Source organism: Physeter macrocephalus, chromosome 18 (assembly GCF_002837175.3).
Source record: "Physeter macrocephalus isolate SW-GA chromosome 18, ASM283717v5, whole genome shotgun sequence".
Lineage (NCBI taxonomy): Eukaryota > Metazoa > Chordata > Mammalia > Artiodactyla > Physeteridae > Physeter > Physeter macrocephalus.
Window position 1 is genome coordinate 56,802,866 of NC_041231.1, and position 26,239 is coordinate 56,829,104.

General features: G+C 44.5%; 1 protein-coding gene across 6 annotated transcripts in view; it reads left to right on the forward strand.

Moving 5' to 3' along the window:
* Window positions 1-26,239, forward strand: part of OSBPL10 (oxysterol binding protein like 10) — a 439,127-nt gene that overhangs the window by 369,580 nt on the left and 43,308 nt on the right. For all 6 annotated transcript variants that reach the window (XM_028478813.2, XM_055079565.1, XM_024116487.3 and 3 more), the window contains one exon: window positions 3,160-3,314. In XM_028478813.2, the coding sequence (XP_028334614.1) occupies window positions 3,160-3,314 (155 nt within the window). The remainder of the gene's footprint in view (window positions 1-3,159; window positions 3,315-26,239) is intronic.

Consider the following 26,239-nt stretch of genomic DNA (forward strand, 5'->3'; position numbering starts at 1 on the left):
CAGACTATACTACAAAGCTACATTAATCAAGACAATATGGTACTGGCACAAATACAGCAATATAGATCGGTGGAACAAGGTAGGAAGCCCAGAGAAAAACCCATGCACCTATGGTCAACTAATCTATGACAAAGGAGGCAAGGATATACAGTGGAGAAAAGACAGTCTCCTCAATAAGTGGTGCTGGGAAAAATGGACAGCTACATGTAAAAGAAAGAAATTAGAACACTCCCTAACACCATACACAAAAATGAACTCAAAATGGGTTTGAGACCTAAATGTAAGACCAGACACTATAAAACTCTTAGAAGAAAGCACAGGAAGAACACTCTTTGACATAAATCACAGCAAGATCTTTTTTTTTTTTTTTTTTTTTTTGTGGTACGTGGGCCTCTCACCGCTGTGGCCTCTCCCGCCGCGGAGCAAGGCCCCGGACACGCAGGCTCAGCGGCCACGGCCCACAGGCCCAGCCGCTCCGCGGCACGCGGGATCCTCCTGGACCGACACGAACCCGTGTCCCCTGCATCGGCAGGCAGACTCTCAACCACTGCGCCACCAGGGAAATTAGAACACTCCCTAACACCATACACAAAAATGAACTCAAAATGGGTTTGAGACCTAAATGTAAGACCAGACACTATAAAACTCTTAGAAGAAAGCACAGGAAGAACACTCTTTGACATAAATCACAGCAAGATCTTTTTTTTTTTTTTTTTTTTTTGTGGTACGACCTCACACCAGTTAGAATGGGCATCATCAGAAAATCTACAAACAACAAATGCTGGAGAGGGTGTGGAGAAAAGGGAACCCTCTTGCACTGTTGGTGGGAATGTAAATTGATATAGCCACTATGGAGAACAGTATGGATGTTCCTTAAGAAACTAAAAATAGATTTACCATATGACCCAGCAATCCCACTACGGGGCATATACACAGAGAAAACCGTAAATCAGAAAGATACATGCACCCCAATGTTCATTGCAGCACTATTTACAATAGCCAGGTCATGGAAGCAGCCTAAATGCCCATCGACAGATAAATGGATAGAGAAGATGTGGTACATATATACAGTGGAATATTACTCAGCCATAAAAAGGAATGAAATTGGGTCATTTGTAGAGACGTGGATGGATCTAGAGACTGTCATACAGAGTGAAGTAAGTCAGAAAGAGAAAAACAAATGTCGTATATTAACGCATATATGTGTAACCTAGAAAAATGGTACAGATGAACCGGTTTGCAGGGCAGATATTGAGACACAGATGTAGAAGACAAACGTATGGACACCAAGTGGGGAAAGCAGCGGGGCATGGAGGTGGTGGTGTGATGAATTGGGAGATTGGGATTGACATGTATACACTGATGTGTATAAAATGGATGACTAATAAGAACCTGCTGTATAAAAAAATAAATAAAATAAAATTCAAAAATACAAAAAAAATTGGGGTTCCTAAACATTTTAAAGTATACAACTCAGTACTGTTAAATACATTCATTTTATTGTACAACCAATCTCCAGAACCCTTTTCATCTTGCAAAACTGAACCTCTATACCCATTAAATAACTCTTCCCCCCACCCCCTTTGCCCCACTTTGTCCCCAGCCCTTCTCCACCATGGACATACAGGCTTTTTGAAACATACACTCTTCTTGAAATTGACCATCTCTGAAAGTCTTAATGGTCATCCATTCATTCAGCACAGATTTAAGGAGCTCGCACTCCTTGCCAGACCCTGTTCTAGGTTCTGGGGATACAGCAGTGAGCAAGGGCAGTATTGTCCCTGTTTTTAAGGAGCTAATGTTCTAGGGAGAAGAGTAAGGCAGACAATAAACGAATGAGCAGGGTGAGTTCAGAGAGTGCTAAGAGCCATAAGACAGTAAACCGACAGCTGGGACAGCGGGTGCCTCTGGGGTGCTGCTTTGGCCAGCGAAGTCCCCCGGGGCCTTTTTGAGCGTGTGATCTTTGATCCGACCCCTGGATTTACTCAGGAGATCTCCTCCCCCAGGTAGAGGAACTAGAGGATGGCAGTCTGAGCAGGGAAACAGCACACACAAAGGCTCTCGTCCCTTTGAAGAATGGGAAGAAAAAAAAAAAAACCTCGCTTGAGCCTTGTGAGCAGCCAGGAGAGAATCAGGAGATGCCAGGCAGCATCTGAGGTGCTGAAGGGCAGCTGAGTTCTAGTTCATGTGAGATTGTCTGCACTTGAGCCCACCTTTCCTTCATCACTCACTCCTGCGCTCAGGCTGAGAACAAGCTCCAGATTCAGCTGAGTTTGAGGTCTATTTTTTTTCTAATGGCAGAATTGCTGCAGGGTAAAGAAATCGACCTCTGATCACTCCTGTCCCCCTTAGCAAGCATATATACAACTATTCTGTAATAACCCATTACTCTTGGAAAGATCAGTATTAGAGTTAGAAAGTTTTTTTTTGTTGTTCCCAAGGGTTGAGGGAAAATTTTTTAAATGCTTTATAAGGAATTCCCTGGTGGTCCAGTGGTTAGGACTCTGCACGTTCACTGCTAAGGGCCCGGGTTCGATCCCTGGTTGGGAAACAGATCCCAAAAGCCATGTGGCGTGGCCAAATAAAAAGAAAAAAGCTTTATTAACAGCAATATGGTAGCTAGAATGGCATGACCGCATCCATCCTCCATGCCCATGTCCGTCTATGATGTGGCTTCCTGACTTCTGCCACCCAAATGGACTTCAGCCACATCTAATGGCCGATCACACATGGCGTGATCACACTGCAGGCGTCTTTTCTCAGCTGTGGTCATCATGCCAATGGGTATTCAGACTGCATTTCGAGCAGCCCATACCCAATACAATTTGACTTTTGTTTTTTATTGTAGATATTTATAAGTATTTTTGAAAAGTTAAAAAAAATAAGAAAAACACCCTCAAGGAAGTGCGGCACATGAGAATTGTTTTTGTCCAAGGACAGGGAGAGACACAGCCTATGGTCATTATGCAGAAACTCGTTTATAAATAGGTGACCTGAATCTACACTTAAATCCACTGAGTCAGCTTAAATCCACTATGGTCCACTTAAAATTGGACCCACTTCAAGTCGGGTTTCTTCAACAGCATGGTATGGCTATTTCTTGAGCTCTAAATGTGGGATTTGGAAAATACTTGGCATCATTCTAGGTCTTCATTTCAGAAAGCATCCTGGGATGGCACGGGCCTAAGTCACACTCTACAGAGCAGCTGAAAAATGGGACACTTGGCTCTTTGCCATCGGCCAGCGCCAGCATAACCTGGGCCATTTTACCCAACTCCGTGGAGGATGAACAAAGCTGCCCGCCAGAGCCAGAGGTAAGCTCGCCAGCCTCTCTTCGCACTTTTCACGGCTTGTGTTAACGCTTGTTCAGAAGTAGAGTAATTATATTTGTAACTTGCTCACCGCTAGGTTTTAAGAGGGGACAAATTATAAAATGGAAGCATCCCCCAGGGAGACAGAATCGGCTCCGTGCACGCCTGGCACTCCTGCCCTTGTGCCTGGCAGCTGCCGTGGGCGAGCTGTGATCCAACTGATGGGGACTCTCCTGTTTTCATTGAAATGGGAGTCATTTTCACGTCATGTGGGAGAAACTCTCACACACCCACTAACGTGACGCCTGTTGACATGATGGGTGTTGTTACAATATATCATGTCGCTCCCCTGAATGTTGGCTTCTTTGTGTGGCTGTGCTAATAACATGAGCTTCTTCCTCCCATGCTCTATCCCCGCATGCCACAAAACCGGGCCAGCCCAGGGACAGTGGCTGCGACTCTTCTAGGCGTTGCACTAGCCCAGGTCCAGGAAGGAGCAGCCCTGCAGACCTTCGGGACTAGCCAGGTCCCCACAGGCTCCCTGGACCCAGTCATCTGCCCACGCAATCTCCATGACTAACTGCGCCTCTAAGTGGCAGCTGGAGGGCAGCCAAATGCAGCTTGCATTTTGTCAATTTCCCCCGGCGTCATGAGTGAATTTCTGTTTTTTCTCTTTTCTTTGGATGCACGTGTCCTGGTGACATGATCTCGTGAACTGGGCTGGGACCTACTTTAACCATGTGTTAGAGGTGGTTCTTCATTTGAATTGAAATCACTTTAGCCTGAAAATTGTGGAGCAAAATCTATTTTGTAAGGTTGCAAGCCCCATGGCAGCTTCTTCAGTCAAATGGTCTTGGTTATCCATTGAAATTTTTCTCCAAGCTCCACGGGATTCTATTCTCCGAGGGCCACTTGAGGGCTCAGGTCTTCCAGAGGCAGGTTCGGCCTGCCTGCAAGTATTTCATCAGCATCTGTAAGGTGACTTTGCAGGGTATGAAACGATATGGGATGTGAGAGTTTGAAAGGTATTTGCCTCTGCCTGGACACCGAGTGTCAGGGGGAAAACACTTGTAGCTGACGTGTGGGTGCCTCGCAAGGTAAGTTGGCAACTGAGACGATGTCGGAGCTTGCTGTCTGGTAGCTCTTTTGAGAGCCTCAGGTGGGGTCACGTTTGAGGAGGTCGTGCTTAGCTGCTAAGGGGTTGAGAATTCCAATCACCTCCATTCTGTTGGAAAAGAACCTTTGGGAGTTCACACCATAATACACATACCTAAATCTTGCTCTAGAAAGAAATTAAAAGCGAAGTTCTTAGATCTTTAGACATAACTGTTTAGATCCTCATCCCTAGCATCATCACGGGGAAACCCTAACAGAGGCTATCACCTAATAAGCTTTTTTTTTTGGTTGCGCGTCCGCCTGCCGATGCAGGGGTACCGGGTTCGCGCCCCGGTCTGGGAGGATCCCACATGCCGCGGAGCGGCTGGGCCCGTGAGCCATGGCCGCTGGGCCTGCGCGTCCGGAGCCTGTGCTCCGCAAGGGGAGAGGCCGCAGCAGAGGGAGGCCCGCATACCAAAAAAAAAAAAAAAAAAAAATGGTTATTTATTTACTTAAGTGTAGTTGATTTATAATGTGTTAATTTGTACTGTACAGCAAAGTGATTCAGTTACACATATATATAATTATTAAATATTCTTTTCCATTATGGTTTATCACAGGATATTGAATACAGTTCCCTGTGCTATACAGTAGGACCTTGTTGTTTATCCATTCCATACATAAAAGCTTACATCTGCTACCTCCAACCTCCCACTCCATCCCTCCCCTAACCCCCCTCCCCCTTGGCAAGTATAAGTCTGTTCTCTATGTCTCTGAGTCTGTTTCTGTTTCATAGATAGGTTCATTTGTGTCATATTTTAGATTCCACATGTAAGTGATATCATATGGTGTTTGTCTTTCTCTTTCTGATATGCTTCACTTAGTATGATAGTCTCTAGTTGCATCCATGTTGCTGCAAATGGCATTATTTCGTTCCTATATATGGCTGAGTAGTATTCCATTGTATATATGTACCACATCTTCTTTATCCATTCATCTGTTGATGGACATTTAGGTTGCTTCCATGTCGTGGCTATTGTGAATAGTGGAGCTATGAACATAGGGGTGCATGTATTTTTTTGAATCAGAGTTGTGTCTGGATATATGCCCAGGATTGGGATCGCTGGTTCCTATGGTAGCTCTAATTTTAGTTTTCTGAGGACCCTCGTTACTATTCCCAATAGTGGTTTCCCCTATTTACATTCCCACCAACAGTGTAGGAGGGTTCCCTTTTCTCCGTGCTCTCTCCAGCATTTATTGTTTGTAGTTTTTGATGATGGCCATTCTGACTGATGTGAGGTGATACCTCATTGTAGTTTTGATTTGCGTTTCTCTAATAATTAGTGATGTTGAGCATCATTTCACATGCCTATTGGCCGTCTGTATGTCTTTGGAGAAATGTCTACTTAGCAACCTGATAAGCTTATTATTAGGGTTGCTGATCTTCCCTATTCTGAGTCCTTCGTAGTGTACGTTCTGCCTTTCCTATGGGTGCTTTTTCTAACCCTGAAGTTTGAGAGGTCTGTTCTTTTTACATAAAATTATTGCCCACTTTGCTTTGCCAGTCAATAGCATTGGCAGAAGATAGTATATCATTGTCCATACGAAATAACTAGCTCCCAAGTTCAACTTTTAAAAAATACTTTGAAGGAGAAGAACTAGGGAGAGCTTTTAAGTTAGGAACAATCATTCATTTCTGCTTGTCGTTTTTGCTTTTATTCCTTTTGTCAGAGTGATAGGAGATATTCTCTGGTACTCCCTTGCAGCAGTGAGAGGCTTATGGGGTGTGATGCGGGTGTGAATGTTTTCTGAGAAGGAAGGATTAGAGCTCTTTTGCAAAGACGTCCTTCATTTTTTCCAGTGACAACTCTGGCAGATGATTCTCAAAACCCAAACAGCTAGTGTTGGTTGGACACTATTTTTATTTTAGGCCATTTGCTTTGTCACTTTTTTTTTTTTTTGTCGTAACAGTTGAAGAAGCTAGCCATAGCCACCCAATAGTTTTCTTGTCAGAAAAAGGAAAATGTTTCCATTGCCTCCTTTTGTACAATTTGGAGAAATAACCCAAGAAGGAATGAAGTGAAATTCCTTATGAGAAGGTTTCTTATCCCTTTTTGATGTGGAGAATGTAGTTACTATGTGAGTGATCATTGGGAGACTAGGAATTGTAGTTATTGTGGTACTTTAGCCAAATATTTTCTTCTGGCTTATTGTTTTAATCATATTAGGTCTTTAGCAGCATAAATTAGGGTATAAAAGGTACCGCATTCTAATGTATATATATTTTTTATTGCCATCAAGCAATTAACTCAATCCAATTCCCATCAGACATAGACTGGGTATCCTACAATTCAACTCAATTCTGATACTGTCCATCTGGAAGGAGCGTCAGATCTCACAGGTGAAGGGCTCAGTCCTGCAAGACTGAGCACCCCATCAACTTCAGACGCCAGTCACGGATCCAGGTTGTCACCTGTGCTTCTGACCAACCGGCTGTGGATTGGAGGTTTCCATGTCCTTCTTCCTCAGGCTTGCTTAATTCGCTAAGGTGGCTCACAGAACTCAGAGAAACATCTACCAGTTTGTTACAAAAGGATGTAATTCAGGAACAGAAGGAAGAGATGCATACAGCAAGGTCTGTGGGAAGGAGCTCGGAGCTTCCATGCCCTCCTGCCCTCTCCGAGTGCACCACTCTCCCCACCAACTGTGAAGCTCTCTGAACCTTGTTCTTTAGGGTTTTTAAGGAGGCTTCATTACATAGGCGTGTTTGATTAAATTTTTGGCCACTGGTGATTTATCCTCCAGGCCCTCTCCCCTCCCCGGAGGTCAGGGGTAGGACTGAAAGCTCCAACCCTCTAATAACCTGGGTTGGCTCCACTGTCAACCATCTCCCATCCTTAAGGGGCTTTGCAAAAGTCATTCGTTAACATAACAAAAGACACTTTAAAGCTTTCATCTCTTAGTAAATTCCAGGAGTTTTATGAACTCTGTGCTGGAAATAGGGACAAAAAAGCAAATATATATTTCTTACCATAAATCACAATGTTACAGTCCCCTCCGCTGGTTCTGACTTACCATAAAACAACTTACAGATATCTGGAAAAGGAATACATTTTCAAGCTTAGTCTATTTCCTTCTCAACAGAATAGAACTCAGAAGAGCAGTGTGTATTTAATATGTGTGTTACAAGAGAATTGCGGTTGACTGTTATCAAATGCAGTGATCTCAAAATTTTATTCGGCTGGGGCTGGGACCCACTAAATGTGAAAATGAAATATTCTTCCATAATGAAGTGAGTTAGGATCTTGGTTTCCCCGTTAGGAGAACAGTATTTCAACTCTCTCAGCACGGTTTGAAATTTAAGTTTAGACAGAAAAAGGTTTTGGTGGTGCTTTCTTTGTCGAAGAGTGCCTTGTTTTAGGACAGGAGGAACGGTGACTGGGGAGATGAAGTACTGGGCCTGGCGCTCTTGACCTTCACCCACCCTCCGGATTGGAAACCTACCAACGCAAGTCCACGTCACAGGCTTTCTCACAGGGAGGTTTCTAAATGCATGACGGTTTCCTCAGTGCATTTGTGTGAGAGTTGGAAGCTGAGATGGGGACCAGGTACCTTCTGCTGGTGCTGCTGGCAGACAGGGTCAAGGGGATGTGAGTATTTAGAGGGAGGTGCAGTGGCCAGACTTGTTGTTCTGGGGCCTCAGTCCGCCTGCGTTGGCAGGAGAGGCTGTTGTGGCCGCAGTGGCAGCAGCATCCCGACACTTGGATCAAGGATACCTGCAGTGGTGTGTCCTTGCATGAAAAAGTCTAAGGGGGCCTTCTGTTCTGGCCTTCTGCCAGACCAGTGATGCTATAAGCACCTAATTCCCATATCCAATCCCTTCCTGATTGAAATACCTGGAGTGGTTTCCGTTCCCGGCCCTGGATCCTGACTGGTTGGGCTGTTGGCATAGGGAAGCAGGGTGTGGCATGGGAACAACCCTCAATGGCAGCTCACATGTCACCATGTTTACCCACCTTTCTGGAGGCTGTTTCTGAGAGACAGAAACCCTAATTTTTCGTAAAAGTCAGGTTTATTGAGGTAAATTCATAAATAATGAAATTCACCCCTTTAAAATGCAATTTTATCACTTCTGAACTTTGATCTGTTACAACCATTCCATCGCTTTCCAAGATTCCCTTGTGTTCCTTTGTGTTTAACTCCTCCCCTAGCCCCTGGCAAGCGCTCATGTGTTTTCTGTCCACGTAGTTTTGTCTTTTCCAGAATTCCATATAAATGGAATCATGCAGTGTGTACTCGTGAGCCTGGCTTTCTTTGTTTAGCATAATGTATGCTGTGTTAATTGTTGGAGGCAGTTATTAGGTGCCGGGACACCGACCCCTGGCCTGGAGGGAAAAGATGGAGAGTCAGTCTGGTTAATCTCTCTCCACTGGGGACCTTCAGCAGGGGGTCTTGAAGCCGTGTCTCAGGAGTACACCATCAGCTCCTATCAACCCCTGGGTTGACTGTTTCATTAGAAAACTTTGCCTGGTGAATCGTCTGCATCACGGTGGCAGTAATGCCATCAAGAGACCACATGACCTACACTCCCCAAATCTAGGGGGTTCAGAAGGATTTCTCATAATGTCCCTAAGTACTAAGGACTCGATCAGCATATAAATTAGCCAGTGGGCTTTGGTTAGAAAACTGCAGAATTTAATTTTCAAGTAAGTGTGTCAAAATCCCCACTTCCCCAAGGGAGGGCATTGTTTTACAAATAAGGGAGGGAGACAGATATAAAGATTTAGCTGAATTTTTGCCTCAAGAAGAATTTTCATGCTCTTGGTTGAATTGTCACCTTCAGCACTGAACTTTTGAACCATTTAACCGCATATAAAGCTGTTAGTTTTGGGGCTTCCCTGGTGGCGCAGTGGTTGAAAGTCCGCCTGCCGATGCAGGGGACACGGGTTCGTGCCCCGGTCCGGGAGGATCCCACATGCCGCGGAGCGGCTGGGCCCGTGAACCGTGGCCGCTGAGCCTGCGCGTCTGGAGCCTGTGCCCCGCAATTAAGCTATTAGTTTTGAAATCCTCTGACGTTCAAGTTGAAGCCTGACCAGTGTAATCTCAACCCATTTTGATCCTTTTTATTCTTCATCTCCACAGTACATCAATGTATAGGTAGATGTTGACTGAGCATTAAGTGTCAGGCATGGGATGGCGATAGAGTTTTTCAAGATAAGGTAATATGCTGTTTTGATCCTTTGGATAATTCTTTTAACACACATTTTCAACCTTACTGATTTGTTCAAAATATTTGACACGTATTTGTTGTCAGCTGTTTGACCATGGAGTGGGTCAGCTAACACATCCTTATAATGGTTGAAAATCAATTTAGTGAATTCTGTGATAGCTCCACAAAGTTAATGGTTGCTACGTAGGAAATGTTGTCGATCACATTTGGACTTTGTAACAAGTAAGGTCGTGGGTGATATGATTAGCCGCTTTCTACCCAACTCCCTATCCTGTCATTAGAGAGTTTGATAGCCTCTTCTTCCCAGATCCTGCAGGACAGATGTTTTTTCTCTTTGAGCCATGGCCTTTGAGTCACTACATCTTAGAATAGTCTTTAGGGGTCCAATGGCCACTCCCCAAACTGGAGTGACTGACTGACTTGCCAAGAGTCACAGAACCGGTCAGTGGTAAAGGCAGGATGGACATCTAGACTTTCTTTCTCCCCAGCCAGTGCCCTTCTGTATATACCACACCATCTCCTGTGTCCAGGAGGATTCTTTCAGCTGCAAATAACAGAGAACCCAACAGTTAGAAGCTCAAGCAATAACTACATTTAATTTTCTCACACAGTAAGACTTCTGCCAGTGAGTGGCCATGGGTTTGTTGCAGCCACTCCTGATGGCCTCAAAGATACAGGCTCCTGGAAAATGGTATACAGTTCCTGAAAAAAATTAAAACTAAGACTGCCATATGATCCAGCAGTTCCACCTTTGTGTATTTATCCAAAAGAATTGAAATAAGGTTCTTGAGATATTTGCACCCCAGTATTCATTGCAGCTTTGTTCCTAAGAGCCAAGAGATGGAAACAACCTAAGTGGATGAATGAATGAAGAAAATATGGTATATGGATGATATGATGGATTGTTATTCAGCCTTAAAAAAGGAATGAACCTTTAGAAACATTATAATAAGTGAAATAAGCCAGTCATAGAAGGACAAATACTGCATGATTCCACTTATAGGAAGTATCTAAAGTTGTCAAACTGATAGAAACAGGAAGTAGAATGGTGGTGGCCGGGGCAGTGGGGAGGGGGATGGGGAGTTGCTATCCAATGAGTGGAGAGTTTCAGTTGTGCAAGATGAAGGGTTCTGGCGGTCTGCTGTGCAGCCATGTTTGTGTAGCTAACACGACTACTGTGCACTTCCACGTTTGTTAAGAGGGTAGATCTCATGCTTTTTATCACACAAAAAATTGATTACTTCTCTCTTAAAAAGAAAAAATGAAAACCCGGTTTCTTCCATTCTTCTTGCTGTTGGCTTTTCATCCCCATGCTTGTTATGGTGGCAGCATGCCAGCTACAGTCCCAAGCATCACCTGCTCACAACATTCTTTTAGAACATGGGACGAGATGAGAGCTCTCTTCTTTCTGCCCTCTTCTCTTCTTAACAAATCGACAGCAAACATAGCCATCACACACAAACCTAAGCTCTGTGTGCATTTTTCAAGGGCTTCTTGAACTTGGTTTCTGGCCAAGATGCTCTGTGTGGGAAGGGAAGTCCCCGGCACACTTTTCTTGTTATCTCATAACCAGAACTAGATCCCCCCCAAGACCCAGCAACTGGGTTTCCATGACTGCTTTAGAGTTACCAGAGTCACCCTCCATGGCTTTGGAGGAGGGTGCTAAATCACAGGGATCTCGAGTCCTAGGGAGACCCACATTGGGTCCCCATTAGCCTCGGGGAGTAACAGAGAGTGTGGCTGGACCCCCATACCTGCCCCAAGCAGGTTTTCTTCCTGCAGTGCTCATCTTCAGTTTCCATAGGACTTTTCTAGTGGGGAGGGATAAATTGGGCGATTGGGATTGACACATACACACTACTATATCTAAAATAGGTAACTATTAAGGACCTACTGTATAGCACAGGAAACTCTACCCAATACTCTGTAAAGACCTATGTGGGAAAAGAATCTAAAAAAGAGTAGGTATGTGTATATGTATAACTGATTCACTTTGCTGTACAGCAGAAAGTAGCACAACATTGTAAATCAACTAAACTCCAATAAAAATTTAAAAAAATTACAGATTCCCAGATCCCAATCCAGGAAAAAAAAGACTTTTCTAGCCTGACTGTTTCATCTCATAGGCCAAATTTTTTGAGTGTAGACCTCTCTCTGATCCCTCATTGAAGACCCCAAAATATTTAGGAAAGCACCGTGGGCATAGTAGACACTCTGTAAATATGTGATGAATGAATGAACGTGAATGATAAAGTCCATCTATACTGTTCATAGCCTGAGGGCATCCTACTCCCCATCCTCATCTCTGTCCCTTGCTCTTTCCTAGGGGTAAGTCTAACCTGTTGAGTGGCAGGTGAGTTATGTATGCTGCTGTGACAAGTGATTCATTGATGGCCACTGTCCTGGACCTCCCTAGTCAGAAGGCTTTCTTACTAATTAGTTCATTTCTGGTCATTGGCCTCGACCTATCCAACAGGTACTAGATGGTGGTGGTGATGTGTGGAACTCTTATTATAACCTTTTCAGAAGATCCACAGAGGGCATTTCATTTAGATTCTGACATTATGGAATGGGGAGTGGCTTTTAATCATCTGGATTTTTTCTTCTCCTCTTCTGGCTGTTGGTTTGGAGAGAAAACAGTCTATCCACTGTGCAAATGTAGAAGAGACACCTCCTGGCTACCCAGACCCTCAAGACTTAGAAATCAGAAGGATCCAGGTTGTTGCTTGTGCTTGAAAATAGACTGCTCTCTCATAAGTTTGCTCTGTGTTCCCAGTATAGTAAGATAGTAATTATTCATCTTCTCAGTTATTTGTTCATTCATCAAGCATTCATTGTGCTACTATGTGATGGACATGGAATGGAGAACTCCTTAGTTTAGCAGACTTTCATAGCTCAGTACTATGAGATGAATCATACACTCACCTCCCTGCAAATTCATATGTTGAAGCCCTAACCCCTAATAGGACTGTATCTGAGAGTTAGGGTCTTTAGGAGGCAATTAAGGTTAAATGAGGTCTTAAGGGTGGGGCCCTAATCCAATAAGACTGTAGTCTTGGAAGGAAGAGGGAGAGAGATCTCTCTCTCACTTTCCACCCTGTGAGGACACAGCAGAAGGCAGCCGTCTGCAAACCAGGAAGAGAGCTTTCACCAGAACCCAGCCATGCTAGCCCCCTGATCCAGTACTTCCAGCCTCTAGAACTGTGAGGAAATAAAATTCTGTTGTTTAAACCACCCAGTCTATGGTATTCTGTTAGCCTGAGCTAAGATACTCAGCTTATTAACTCTGTGCATTTTTCACAATAATTATTTTTTTATACCTTGAGATTAGAAGCAGGAGAAATGGTTTTTAGCCAAGTGATGTTTCCAGGTTAATTTGCCAGCACCATGGAGGTGCTGGTTGTCTGTGGCTGCAGGCTGTGGTAGTTAAGATGACCGTCTGTGGCATCTGGCATCATGGCATTTGGAGACATATTTCTGTGGTGTTCTCACAGGCTGTGATTGCTGAGAACAATCTCTCCTCCCATGGCTGAGAGCTCCTGTCTGTCAAAAAGAGCGTTTTTCTGCCCTCTTCTCTTCTTAACAAATCGACAGCAAACATAGCCATCACACACAAACCTAAGCTCTGTGTGCATTTTTCAAGGGCTTCTTGAACTTGGTTTCTGGCCACATTAATGAGCTCTCAGAGGCACAACAGTGTCATTTCCTGTGCAGCTTTGGGGGATTCATTTCAATTTTTGCTACTTTTTTCAATGACTTGTTCCTCCCTTCATTCCTTTTCCTTTTTTCTTGTATCCCTTTTTGTGGGTGATAATAAAGTTTTGTTTTCTTGGCTGGTGTTGCTTTTATAAGAGCGAGGTGGAGTATAGTCATAGGTCTCCAGTCACACCTGCTCAGGGGCCAGTAGGGTGTGTCTGGGGCTTCCAGTGGGTTCAACCCTAGAACAAGCCAGTCTTCGGGGAGCCTTGGGGGTGGTCACCGTGTTGCCTCCCTTTCCTCCCCTCTCCCCAGGCCACTGTGGCTTTGTGACATAAACACCCACCAGTGTTGGGGACGCAGCCATCTTGGATTTGCCAGTTGTGACCTGGAGCCATATGAAAAAAAATCAGCACCAGGTGGTATAATCTCTTCTATCCTGCCGCAGTCCCCAAAGGATTAAGCGCTTTGAAACTGGTGAATGAAGAGGGCTTAAAGCACTGCAGTGTTTAGTATGGGTTTTCCCTCCCCCCCACCCCCTCTCCTCCTCCTCCTCTTCTCTTTGCCCTGCTATCAGTCCTTTGTCCATAGAGGGAGAAAGTCAGATCTGAAGCAGAGGCGAAGAGTTGAAGAGATTGTAGCCATGTGGTAGGATAATTGTTAGTGTCCTGTTGTTTTGGGTATTTATTCTCTTCCTATCACTGTGGCCCCAAATTTCACAACTCTGTCTGCTTTCCCCCTAGCCTGCCTCGCCCCATGGGATACTACCAGTAGAAATGAGCTCTTCACCATCTGCCCTGCTTACATTTTTATTTGCCCACGATGAATAACTCTTCTCTAGGTCATTTATATGCTGTCTCAGATGCCGTTCACTTTCCAGAGATGTGAAGTCGATGCTTGGAGATTTATGATCTTAGGGAAAGAATGTTATGGAAGAAAAGAGGAAAATCTATCTCACATATACTTCGGGCTCTGCCTGAATTAATCAGTGAGTTCTTGGATCACTTTTGCAATGTGGATTGAGTTTTGTAGATGGATTATGGGGCTGTGCGGTGCAGGGGCTGCCTCTGTGCTATATTACAATTGTAAATTTAAAATTTTTTGGTAATGGTGATAGATGAGCAGCTCAGCAGAATGGAGATGGTATGTGTATGTGTGAATGAAATTGTCTAAGTTCTGATAAAGATTTTACCCCCTCTGGATATAGGACTCAAACAACTGCCCCTCTGATACTTGAACTTACTTTACCAGCAGCTGTTTGGCTGTCCCTCCTGTCCCCAGTCACCCCAGCACCAAAGCTCTCCTTGCCCTTGCAGATATTAGAGCAGCAGGGGCCAAGCAAGTAGGCTTTGTGAGGTGACAGGTGCAGTCAAGTGTCATGTGACACCCTGTCACCACCATCTTCTTTCTCCTCTGAGGATAACTCATAGCCATCGCTTCCCCAAAGGCCCGGGCCCCTTGTCTCTGCCATTCACCATCTGCAGCCAGCTAATGAGACATCGGACTGTCCTATGTCATTTGTGGCTCTCTTTATTAGCTACAGTAATCCCAGCAAATGACCTCATCACAAATAAGGATAAGAAGATGGGCAGAAATACAGCCATTTGGAGGAAAAGGAAACCATAACTTTTTTGGAAATGAAATTAAACCTAACTGAGAACAGTGTATCAATCCTTAAAGCCATGGAAATGTCCTTCAGATTGCCCCAAATCTCTCTTCGCATTTTCCTTGATCTCATCAGAATTGCTTTCCTTGAAAAAGAATAAGAAATATATAGAACTTGATTGTTTTATAGTTAAAGTAGTACTGCAAGAGTATCAGATCTTCCTACAGCAAATGTATAGTATTTAATGCACATTCTGAGTTTGAAAGAGCTTTGTGGGTTACTCTGGAAATGGACCTACACCACGAATGACATTCTTCTTTGGAAAATGTGTTTCAGATCCCAAATATCTTCTTTTCAGTGGCTTGTGTACTAAAATGCAGGGCCAGTTTGTAGTTCTGTCTTTAAAAAAAACCATGTAATTTGGGGAGAAAACGACTCCTTTGGGGAGTGTGAGGTTTTCTTATAGTGACTGAAACCAATTTCCTGCACTGAAGTGAGAAAAGAAATGCAAGCAAGAGAAAGGGACTACTTTTATGTTTACATGCCTTTTAATTTCATTATGATACATTTTTAGAGCTAAAAACCTTATTTAGAATGGGATCTTACATAGAAATTCCCAGAATGAGAAAACACCTGTTTTAGATGCTGCTCTGTGAGATCAGTGGTTCTTCACTAGGTGAGTAGAAAAGTGGGGACAGATGTCATAACAGTTCCTTCCTGAGCCTTAACAGAAGGCCTTTATAAGCATCAGAGTGCCCACCTCACAAAAGCAAGCTTTTTGTTTATATTTTTTTAGAACACAGATTCCTTAAAGAAGCAATCAGAACATCATAAGGTACAAAACAATAACAAAGACAATGAGAGATCCTCTTTTAGGTAGTTTGGCTCTTGAGATGAGTAAAAAAGTGTTTCAAAGCTACAGGGGTATTTTGGAGAGGTGAGGTTAAATGATTGCATTTCTAGATCATAGGAATGAAGCTGATATTCTCTTTCTTCTCTTGGATATTCTGGTCTAGAGTAGATGTCAGTTTAAGCTGGCCCTCGATGCGGGGGTTAGCATGATGTCTCTAGGGTTCCAGCTGTGGAGGCTCACAGAGTCGGTTGGACCCCAGCTCTTGGACTTACTGTCTTTGAGAACGTGGGCATGCGAATTATCAATGGTAATGATTGTAGTAATTTCCTGATGGAAATGTGATGAGAACTAGATGAGACGGTGTATTGTCAGTGTTCATCTCGGTGCCTGGCACATAGTAGGTACTCAGTAGTCAGAGTCTTATTCAAATTGGCTTTGACCTGCCTCTCTTACCCCAGTTTGTAGATAGGAAGTTGGCTGAGGAAGCCCTATGAGCATTTGTTGTTAAGCTCTTCTGGGTTCCTCATGCGAGATTCATTGCTCTTATGTAGTCTTCCAAAAGAGTATTCTGGGTGTAAATGATGACAAATGTGTATATTTATATGGTGGGGCCTGATTCACAAAGGGCTTCCATTAATAACTTACTCAAACTTGGCTTCTCCAGGTGTAGCTGATTTAAGCATTATCAAGGCAGTTTTGTTGCAAGGTAGGTGTCTTGCCTGGCTTCTCTCTGAGGAAGTCCTAAAATCACCCAGCCAGCTGGCAGGGTGGGCCCAATTCAGTGGGCATCTCTAAGGCAGGCTGCCCAGGTGGGCTGATTTTCACAGCACACCCCAGTTTTGCCCACAAGAGGAAGTCTGGAGTGTAGAGACATAAAGGAAATATTAGGTAGGTTGTATTAGTTTCCTATTGCTGCTGTAACAAACGTCCACAAACTTAGCCTAAAAGCCACAGATTTATCCTCTTACAGTTCTGTAGATTAGAAGTGTTACGCAGGTCTCGGTGGGGTAAAATCCAGGTGTCAGCAGAACGGCATTCCTTTCTGGAGGCTCTGGGGTGAATCCATTTCCTTGGCTTTTCCAGCTTCTGGAGGCTGCCTGCATTCCTTGGCTTGTGGCCCCTTCTTCCATCTTCAGGGCTGGGAACCTTGCATCTCTTTGGCTCTGCTTCCATAGTCCTGTCTCCCTGTGATTTCTCTCTTCTGCCTTCCTCTTCTACTCTTAAGGATCCTTGTGGTTACATTGGGCCCACCCAGATAATCTAGGACAATCTCCCTACTTTAAGCTGATTAGCACCCTTAATTCCCCATTTCCATCTAGCCTAACCCAGTCACCGTCCTGGGGATTAGGACTGGACATCTTTGGGCTATTATTCAGCCTACACAGCAAGTGAGTTGGTTGACAATCACAAATACATTAGATAAACCATGAAAATAAAAGTGGGATGGACCTCCGACTTGAAATAGAGCCAGTGGTTACATTGCTCCCTTGGGGCAAAGCAATCAGCTCAGCTGGATGCGTTATTGGGAGAAAAGTAACTGGCTTTGCTTTTTGTACATAGTGAAACTTTGCCCAAGAGCCTCAGTACTAAGCCAGATGTGACCCATGAGGTCATCTTTGACAGTTCACACAGTTCAGATCTTGGCACTTGGAGGAGGAGGACTTGAAAAATTATTGCAACATACTTGTCACGTAAACACAGCATAGGACTTGTAGGAAGTCGGAAGTAAAAGTCCACTCTTTCTTCCTTCTAACATACCTCCTACAAGGAGCTACTGGATCTCTTCTGGGGAGTCCGTTTGCATAGCAAACATATATACTTTAAACAGTTTTTACAGCAGTGGAATCACACTATAGATAATGTGGCTCTTTAATTTTTAATTTACAATAGACTTTAGGTATATTGTTTGCATTCCTTTTACCAGCCACAAAGCATTCAACTCTGGGTGTATCATAATTCATGGAATCATGTACCGCAATTTATTTAACCAGTCTCCATGAGAGACTTTTATTTATTTATTTTTTATTTTATAAATTTATTTATTTTTATTTATTTATTTTTGGCTGCGTTGGGTCTTCGTTTCTGTGCGAGGGCTTTCTCCAGTTGCGGCGAGCGGGGGCCACTCTTCATCGCAGTGCGCGGGCCTCTCACTGTCACGGCCTCCCCTGTTGCGGAGCACAGGCTCCAGAAGCGCAGGCTCAGTAGTTGTGGCTCGTGGGCCCAGTTGCCCCGTGGCATGTGGGATCCTCCCAGACCAGGTCTCGAACCCGTGTCCCTCCTATTGGCAGGCAGATTCTCAACCACTGCGCCACCAGGAAAGCCACCATGAGAGACTTTCAGATAGTCCAGTTTTCTTTTACAGGTAGTGCTCGACATATATTTGGCACACTAATGCCCATATGTCTTATATAGGGAAACTGTCTAGCAGTGGAATTTAAGTGGAATTCAGGCAACATATGTGGGAATTTAAAATTTTGCAAAGTATTACCAAATTGCCCTCCAAGATTGAGCCAAATTTATACTCTCATCAATGTGTGAGGGCTGCTGTTTCCTGTTCTTTTGCCACTAGGAATGAATTTCAAGGTCCTATTTTCTTATCAGTGCTTTTTAAGAAGAAAAATGGTATCTTGTTTAATTTCTATTTTTATGATTATGAATGAAGTTGAGAATATGCTTCACGTATTTATTAGCTCTTTGTATTTCTCTTGTTTTCAACGTCTTGTTCACAGCCTTTGTACATCTTCCCATTCAGTTGGACTTTCTAATTAATGTTTTATAAGAATTCTTTTTATATTAAGCCAATTAGTCCTTCACAGTATGAGGAAAATATTTTGTCCTCTTCTTGGGTGTACTTTGAGAGGTAAGACGTGATGACCACAATCATGGTTACAGTCACCACTGTAAAATCTTTCCCCATGAAGGAGCCCTTCGCTTGAATTGGTTTGAGTCAGATTTCCCTTACTTACATCCTTTCAAATGAATTTTGTGTGTTGCTGTCTAGGGCTGCCCACTGAGATGAGCCACGGTGTTGCTGTGTTTGTGGTGGCTGTTTTATAGGGAGGCATCACACTGTGGGAACGTACGTGAGCTGATATGTACACCCATCCTTCCTGGAAACATCATCAGCACGAATCAAGCATCCTCTCATGAGAGCATTGGTTCTCCTACCCTCAGCTTCTCCCTTGCCCACTTCTTGCTCTCAGGCAGATGTCAAAATGTGTAGTGACTCATTCTCTGGTGGTTCTGGTTGGGACAGTCTGTCTCCATCCAGGGTCTAATGTTGCTGGTTTTTAAGGCAGTTTTAAGCAGGATACTTATCCAGTTGAAAAAAAAAAACCCAATAGTTTTATTTCCCAAAAATGAAGTACTTAATGCAGAAGTTAAATTGTTTTTTAGTTTTAAAGACATTGGATTATAGCATGGTAAAATATTCAGTTAAATATCACCTACCATGGGGTATTTTTAAACTCACAAGAGGCATGTGTTTCATTATCACCCATTATGAATGGGATGAAGATTTATCGTTCAGGAGCAGAGCATCTTTCAAATGTCTAGCCAGGTGACAGAAAGCCTGGCTTTGAGAGTCATCGCAGGACTGTGTTATGCTGGAGAAATGGAAATTCTGTGCATCAGAATGATCTAAAAAAGGAAGAGACAATTTAATATTTAAAAGAGTGTGGGTCCTACCTGAGACATTCATACCTTAAAATTTACTGTGCTCTTTTTGTGCTAAATATGATAATCCCACAGTTAAAAAAATGTATTTTATTGAAGTATGGTTGATTTACAATGTTCACTTCTGCTGTACAGCAAAGTGATTCAGTTATACATATATATATTCTTTTTCGTATTCTTTTCCATTATGATTTATCATAGGATGTTGAATATAGTTCCCTGTGCTGTACAGTAGGACCTTGTTGTTTATCCATCCTGTATATCAATATAGCAGTTTGCATCTGCTAATCCCAAACTCCCAATCCTTCCCTGTCCCACGCCCTCCCCCTTGGCAACCACAAGTCTGTTCTCTATGTCTGTGAGTCTGTTTCATAGATAAGTTCATTTGTGTCATATTTAAGATTCCACATATAAGTGATACCATATGATATTTGTCTTTCTCTGTCTGACTGACTTCAGTTAGTATGATCATCTCTAGGTCCATCCCTGTTGCTGCAAATGACATTATTTCATTCTTTTTTATGGCTGAGTAGTGTTCCACTGTATATATCTACCACATCTTCTTTAACCATTCATCTGTCAGTGGACGTTTAGGTTGTTTCCATGTCTTGGCTGTTGTAAATAGTGTTGCTGTGAACATTGGGGTGCATGTATCTTTTCGAAGTATGGTTTTAAACCCACAGGTCTGTTCATTAATAGTGCTCACTACACAGTGTTTTCATTACCCTGGGATGATTACAGTTGTCTCACACATTTCCCCTTGACGTTTTCATTGAATAAAGCATTTGAGAGTGGGGCAAAGCAGAGTATGATACTGTGATGGTTTTTAACGTAGAAGACATAGTAAGCCTCATCTGGATTTTATGGCAGTGAATAATATGAAAAAAAAATTGCTGCAGTTACCCTCTTAGATCCCGAGTATCAATTCCCATTTGAATAAAAGTACAGGGAAAACTTCTTTTAATATCCGCTATCACAGTGGCTAGAAAAATGGTTGCACATAATACAAATTAAAAAGCAGAGAAAATGCCAGCTATTTGAGCCAAAATGTATTGAGTGGGATTTAGAGATTGTAGCTTTAATGGGGCCTTATTGGTGCTTCCTCATTGTAGAATTAAGAGCTGTGGTGGTTTTCTTTCTAAACCAGAAAGTACTTAATGAAGTACTTTTTCACCTGGCTAGACATTTGAAAAATGCTCTGTTCCTGAACGATAAATCTTCATCCCATTCATAACGGGTGATAATGAAACACATGCCTCTTGTGAGTTTAAAAATACCCCATGGTAGGTGATATTTAACTGAATATTTTACCATGCTATAATCCAATGTCTTTAAAACTAAAAAACAGTTTAACTTCTGACATTAAGTACTTCTTTTTTCTACAAGACACTAGATAGAGCCTGTTTTCTCTGAGATGCTTTTCCCTAAGTTTGTTAGTTTTTACTGAAATCAAGACATGATAGACAAATACCAGAGAGTTTTTAAGAGAAGTGAAGAATCTAAAATTGTCCAAGCTTGGGGTTGTTTCTAAAATTCCTAGCTTTTGATCTTCTTGTGGTGCTAAATCATTGGATCTTCTGAGAGTCAGAATTTCCCAAAGGGGGTAGTAATCCAGAAACTCTACCCCTTGAAGTGAAATGGCGTAGATTTCCCTGATTTTGGTCCTTGAAAGCTGGGATGCGTCTGTGTGTGTATTGATATGTGCCTGGCACACAGGAGTCCCCTGTGAATGATGTCTCTGGTGGCCTGGACAGAGCGTTATCTGCAGAACAGTTTTAATGGGCTTTGCCTTTTCCACTATTCATGGTGCAATCCCTTTTTGCCTGCACAGAAGAGTAAATGCCTCTTGCTTCCAGTGACTTGTAAATCAAAACTATTCTGTGTGGCTTCCCTGGTGGCGTAGTGGTTGAGAATCCGCCTGCCAATGCAGGGGACATGGGTTTGAGCCCTGGTCCGGGAAGATCCCACATGCTGTGGAGCAACTAAGCTCGTGTGCCACGACTACTGAGCCTGCGCTTTAGAGCCCGTGAGCCACAACTGCTGAAGCCCACGTGCCACAACTACTGAAGCCCGTGCACCTGGAGCCCGTGCTCTACAACAGGAGAAGCCACCGCAATGAGAAGCCTGTGCACTGCAACGAAGAGTAGCCCGCACTCGCCACAACTAGAGAAAGCCCACGCACAGCAACGAAGACCCAACGCAGCCAAATATAAATAAATTTAAAATAAACAACTATTCTGTGGTTTGTGGTGCCACTGGTTATCTCCGTTGAGTTATCATCCCCTCCCCAAATTTCCATTGGAGATAATCAATTGAGAATTTCTAAGCAAGAGGCAGAAAGGATGAAAATGGACAGGTAGAATTCAAAGTCAGAATTAAATGACCACCTGGTGTAACTACTGATGCCCTCTTCTAGTCAAATTTTATAGCTTTCTGATCCTGGGCCTCCCTGGTGGTAGTGGTTAAGAATCCGCCTGCCAATTCAGGACATGGGTTTGAGCCCTGGTCCGGGAAGATCCCACATGCTGTGGAGCAACTAAGCCCATTTGCCACAACTACTGAGCCCGTGTGCCACAACTACTGAAGCCCGCGCACCTAGAGCCACGCTGCGCAACAGGAAAGCCACCACAGTGAGAAGCCCGCGCACCGCAACGAAGAGTAGCCCCCACTTGCCGCAACTAGAGAAAGACCACGCGTAGCAATGAAGACCCAACGTAGCCCCCCCAAAAAATAAATAAATTTTAAAAAGCAAAAAAAAGTTTATAGCTTTCTGATCCTGTTTTTGGGCCATCAGGTGAAATTTCCAGAACCTGGTCTAATGCTGAGAAATACAATTTCCTTCTTCAACTTATGCCTACACAAGATTTTGATAGAAGTTGTTGTCCATTTGTCCGTGTTTGACTCCCATGTCCACACTGGGCACTCAGGATTGGGTTTGGGGAATCAGAAGAGGCCAGTGACATATTTCCTGCTACATCTTTCCCGGCTGCCAGGCCTCTAACACGCCTGCTGCTTTTCTGGGCTGCTCCCCGGAGCCCCTATGGCCTGGGATCATTGGAACAGCGGTTTCTCAAGTGCTGGCGTGCATTCCAATCACCTGGGGGGCTTGGTAACACTCAGGTTCTCCGGGCGGGGGGAGGAGGTGGGCTGGAAGACTACAGTGGGCGTAGAGTTTCAATTCTGCAAGATGAAAAAGTTCCAGGAATCTGTTGCCCAGCAATGTGAATAGAGTTGATACTACTGAACTGTACACTTAAAAATAGTTAAGGTGTGAGAAAAAAAAAAGTAATTGAATATAAAGTGATTTGTCATAACTCATGGAACTATGCACCAAGGCTTGTACATTGCACCACATATAAATTCTATTTCGATTCAAAAATAAACATCAAAACACAAACATAACACAGGTCTGGGCCCCCGTCCCCACAAACATAACACAGGTTGGGAAGTCTGGGATGGAGCCCAGACTTTGCATTTCTGTCAAGTTCCCAGCGATGCTGAGGCTGCAGGTTCGGGACCATGTGTTAGGCCTGATCCCGAGCTTCCCCCTGCTCCATTCTGCATCCCCTCCTTGCTTTGCATCCTTTTTCCCTGTGCCTGCCTCTAAGTACGGGCCCATGACTGCATAATGTGTGGAAGAAGTAAGGTGGTCTAGCAATTAGCGGCATCAAGTGTAGACTCTGAAAGGACCACTAAGGGGGTGCCATCGACTTTAGTCTCTTTGTGTTTATTTTCTGAATAGAGGCATTCGCCATCTGCAGAATCAGAAGAAATCCATCACCCAGCGCAAAACATAAATCATTAACAACTGTGGATATAGAAAACGAGAATTCTGTTCTTGATGCGCATCCATGGTTACGAAAGAAGCAAATCACAGGGGGGCCCCCCCCCGATATATCATTCCGTCGTCTTTTTGTTTCTTCGGTGAAGGTGCTTGTAAAATGGTTCATCTGTGGTTCAGTAGGAATTTTAGAGTTTTAAAATGATCTCTTCTCACTGAGCTTTTTATTGCCAAAATGTTAAGAAAAGATAGGCAAGGCAGTAACCTGTGAGCGACCCTGGCGAGGCTTCCACGTGGGGTGTTAGAGGAGGGAGGGATTCCCTCTCCCCCGGGATCATCAGAGCCTGCATCAGGGCATGGGTGCTCTTTCTGCAGAGAAATCACAAATGGTGGGAGGCATGGAAATGAGTTGGGGGGACATTTAAAGTGTAGAACTTGGGACTTCCCTGGTGGCGCGGTGGTTAAGACTCCGCACTCCCAATGCAGGGGGCCTGGGTTCCATCCCTGGTCAGGAAACTAGATCCCACACGCATGCCACAACTAAGAGTTCGCATGCCACAACTGAGCAGACTGAGAGCCGCAACTAAGGAGCCCGCCTGCCGCAACTAAGACCCAGTGCAACCAAATAAATAAATAAATAAATATTAAAATAAAATAAAAAAGTGTAGAACTTGTGCGATGATGAAAATATTTTCTTTGCCAACTGACCAATGTGGTAGCCACCAGCCACCTGTGACTGCTAAGTACTTACAGTGTGGCTGGTTAAATTGTATTTCATTTTAATTAATTTAAATAGCTACTTGTGGCTGGTGGCTGCCACGCCGGGCAGGGTAAGTCTAGGCTGGAGGAGGATTAGGTGAAGAGCAGGAGGGGATGTGACAACAGGGGTCTGGGGGTGGAAAGCCCGAAATGGTGGGCTGAGTGAGTGGATCGTTTTCTCTAGGCAAATGGGATGACCTTGAAGACTTTAAACAGAGAAGCGGATGTTTTGGGGAAGAACATTCTAGTGGTGCAACATGAAACAGAGCGTAAGAGCAGGGGTCTGGAGCAGATGAGAATCTGGGAAGTGTTCGGATCCTATGAGATGTGCCCGAGGCCCAGCGTGTGATGGCAGAGAGATGAGAGAGGGAAGGGATGTGTAAGCGGGTGGGTGGCGGGGAGCAGGGGCACTGGGGAGGTGTCTGTGAACCTGCAGGCCTCAAACCTGGGTGACAAGGAGGATGGTGAGTGAAACAGAGAAGGCGGGGTGCTGCGGGGGCCCGTTGAGGTGTGGGAGGTGAGAGGCTAGCGGCTCTTTCCCACTTGAATGATGCTGCCTCTGAGTCTCCTGGGCACTCTCCTCTGTGGCTCCTGGTTGACTAAAACAATGCCACCTGTAGACATCGCGTCCAGTTTTGCTGCTGGCTCCATTTGCTCCCTCCAGAGCTTGCTTCTTCCTTCTGAACTGTCTGCCGCCGCCTTGCTTCTCCCCCATGGCTCCTGCGGAGCTCACTGTTGGCCCTGCAACTGGGAACCCACACCAGCCACTGTCCGCACGGAGGCTGCAGGCCCGGGTGGCCCAGGCCGTGTCCTACGCCGTCTGTGCTCCTCTCCTGTGTCTCCCACAGAGCCTGATGGGTCTGTTTGTGGAATAAAGGGAAGGGGAGTGGGGGACATTCGCTGCCACTCCCAGTGCACGCCATTCTCCCTCACGCGGAACCGTGGCTGCAGGAAGCTTCCAGAATGGTTCTCAGTGCCCGTCACCCCTGCGGCAGTCACATCGTGGCTTAATTAACAGGCCATTCCTTGGGGCCTGGCTTATATTCTTCAGCCTCTTAGTGATCGTCAGTAGTTGCTCACTTCCAAGGGGGAAAGCCAAGTGTGTATTTACTCATTCAAGGAATACGTCAGTGTCAAGTCCTATCTTTGTTGATAGAGACACAACAGTGAACAAAACACAGCCTGGTTCTCGTAGGCTGACCTTCTCCAGGGGACAGAGGTGATCAATCAGCATATGATACGATCAGTGCCAGGAGGGAAGGAGCAGCTGGGGGTGGATGGGGCATGATGGGGAAGGTGGGGAGGACGGTGAGGTGACACTTGAGTAGAGATTTGAGTGAAGGGAGGGAGGAAGCCATGCAGGAATCCAGGGGGAGAAGGGTGGTAACAGCAGGTGCAAAGGCCCTGAGGTAGAGGTGCAATTCATGTGTTCTAGGAACAGAAAGTGGCTGGCGGGGCCTGAGGAGGGTGGGGGAGGGGTGCGGTGGGAAGGAAGGTAAGAGAAGCAGTGGGGTGAGATCACATGGGGTCTCGTGGGCCCCAGTAAGGACTTTGATTCTGAAGGAAGTGGGGAGTGTCTTGAGCATGAGTTAGAGGATCTGCTTTATGACTGAAGATGCCTCTGCTGGTTGCTGTGAGGAGACCGAGGCCATAGAGGGGGTACGGGAGACTTGCTGGGAAGCTGTTGCAGTAAATAAGTGAGAGCTGACAGTGGCCTGTGCCAGGGAGTGGAGGTTGTGAGAGTAATTGGATTCCCGATGCAATTAGCAGTGTTTGCTGGGGGCTGTGGTGTGGGTGGAACGTGAGGAAGACTGGAGTCAGGGGTGGTGCTGAGGCTTTTGGCCGAGTGGCTGGAACAATGAAGTTGCCATTTCCTGAGACGGAGGATCACGTTTTGGAGGTGTGAGTTGAAAGGTGTGTTTTGGATATATTATGTTTAATATGCCTATTAGGTAGTGTGTTAATTTTCTATTGCTGCTGTAACAAATTATCACAGACTTATTGGTTTAAAACAATGCAAACTGATCATATTATAGTTCTGTAGGTCAGAAGTCTGACATAGGTCTCACGGAGCTAAAATAGAGGTTTTTCTTGGAGGCTCTAGGGGAGACTCCATTTCCTTACCTTTTCCAGCTGCCAGAGGCTGCCTGCTTTCTTTGGCTTGTGGTTCCTTCCTCCATCTTCAAAGCCAGCAATGCTGTATGTCTGACCAGTTTCCATGGGTACATCTCCT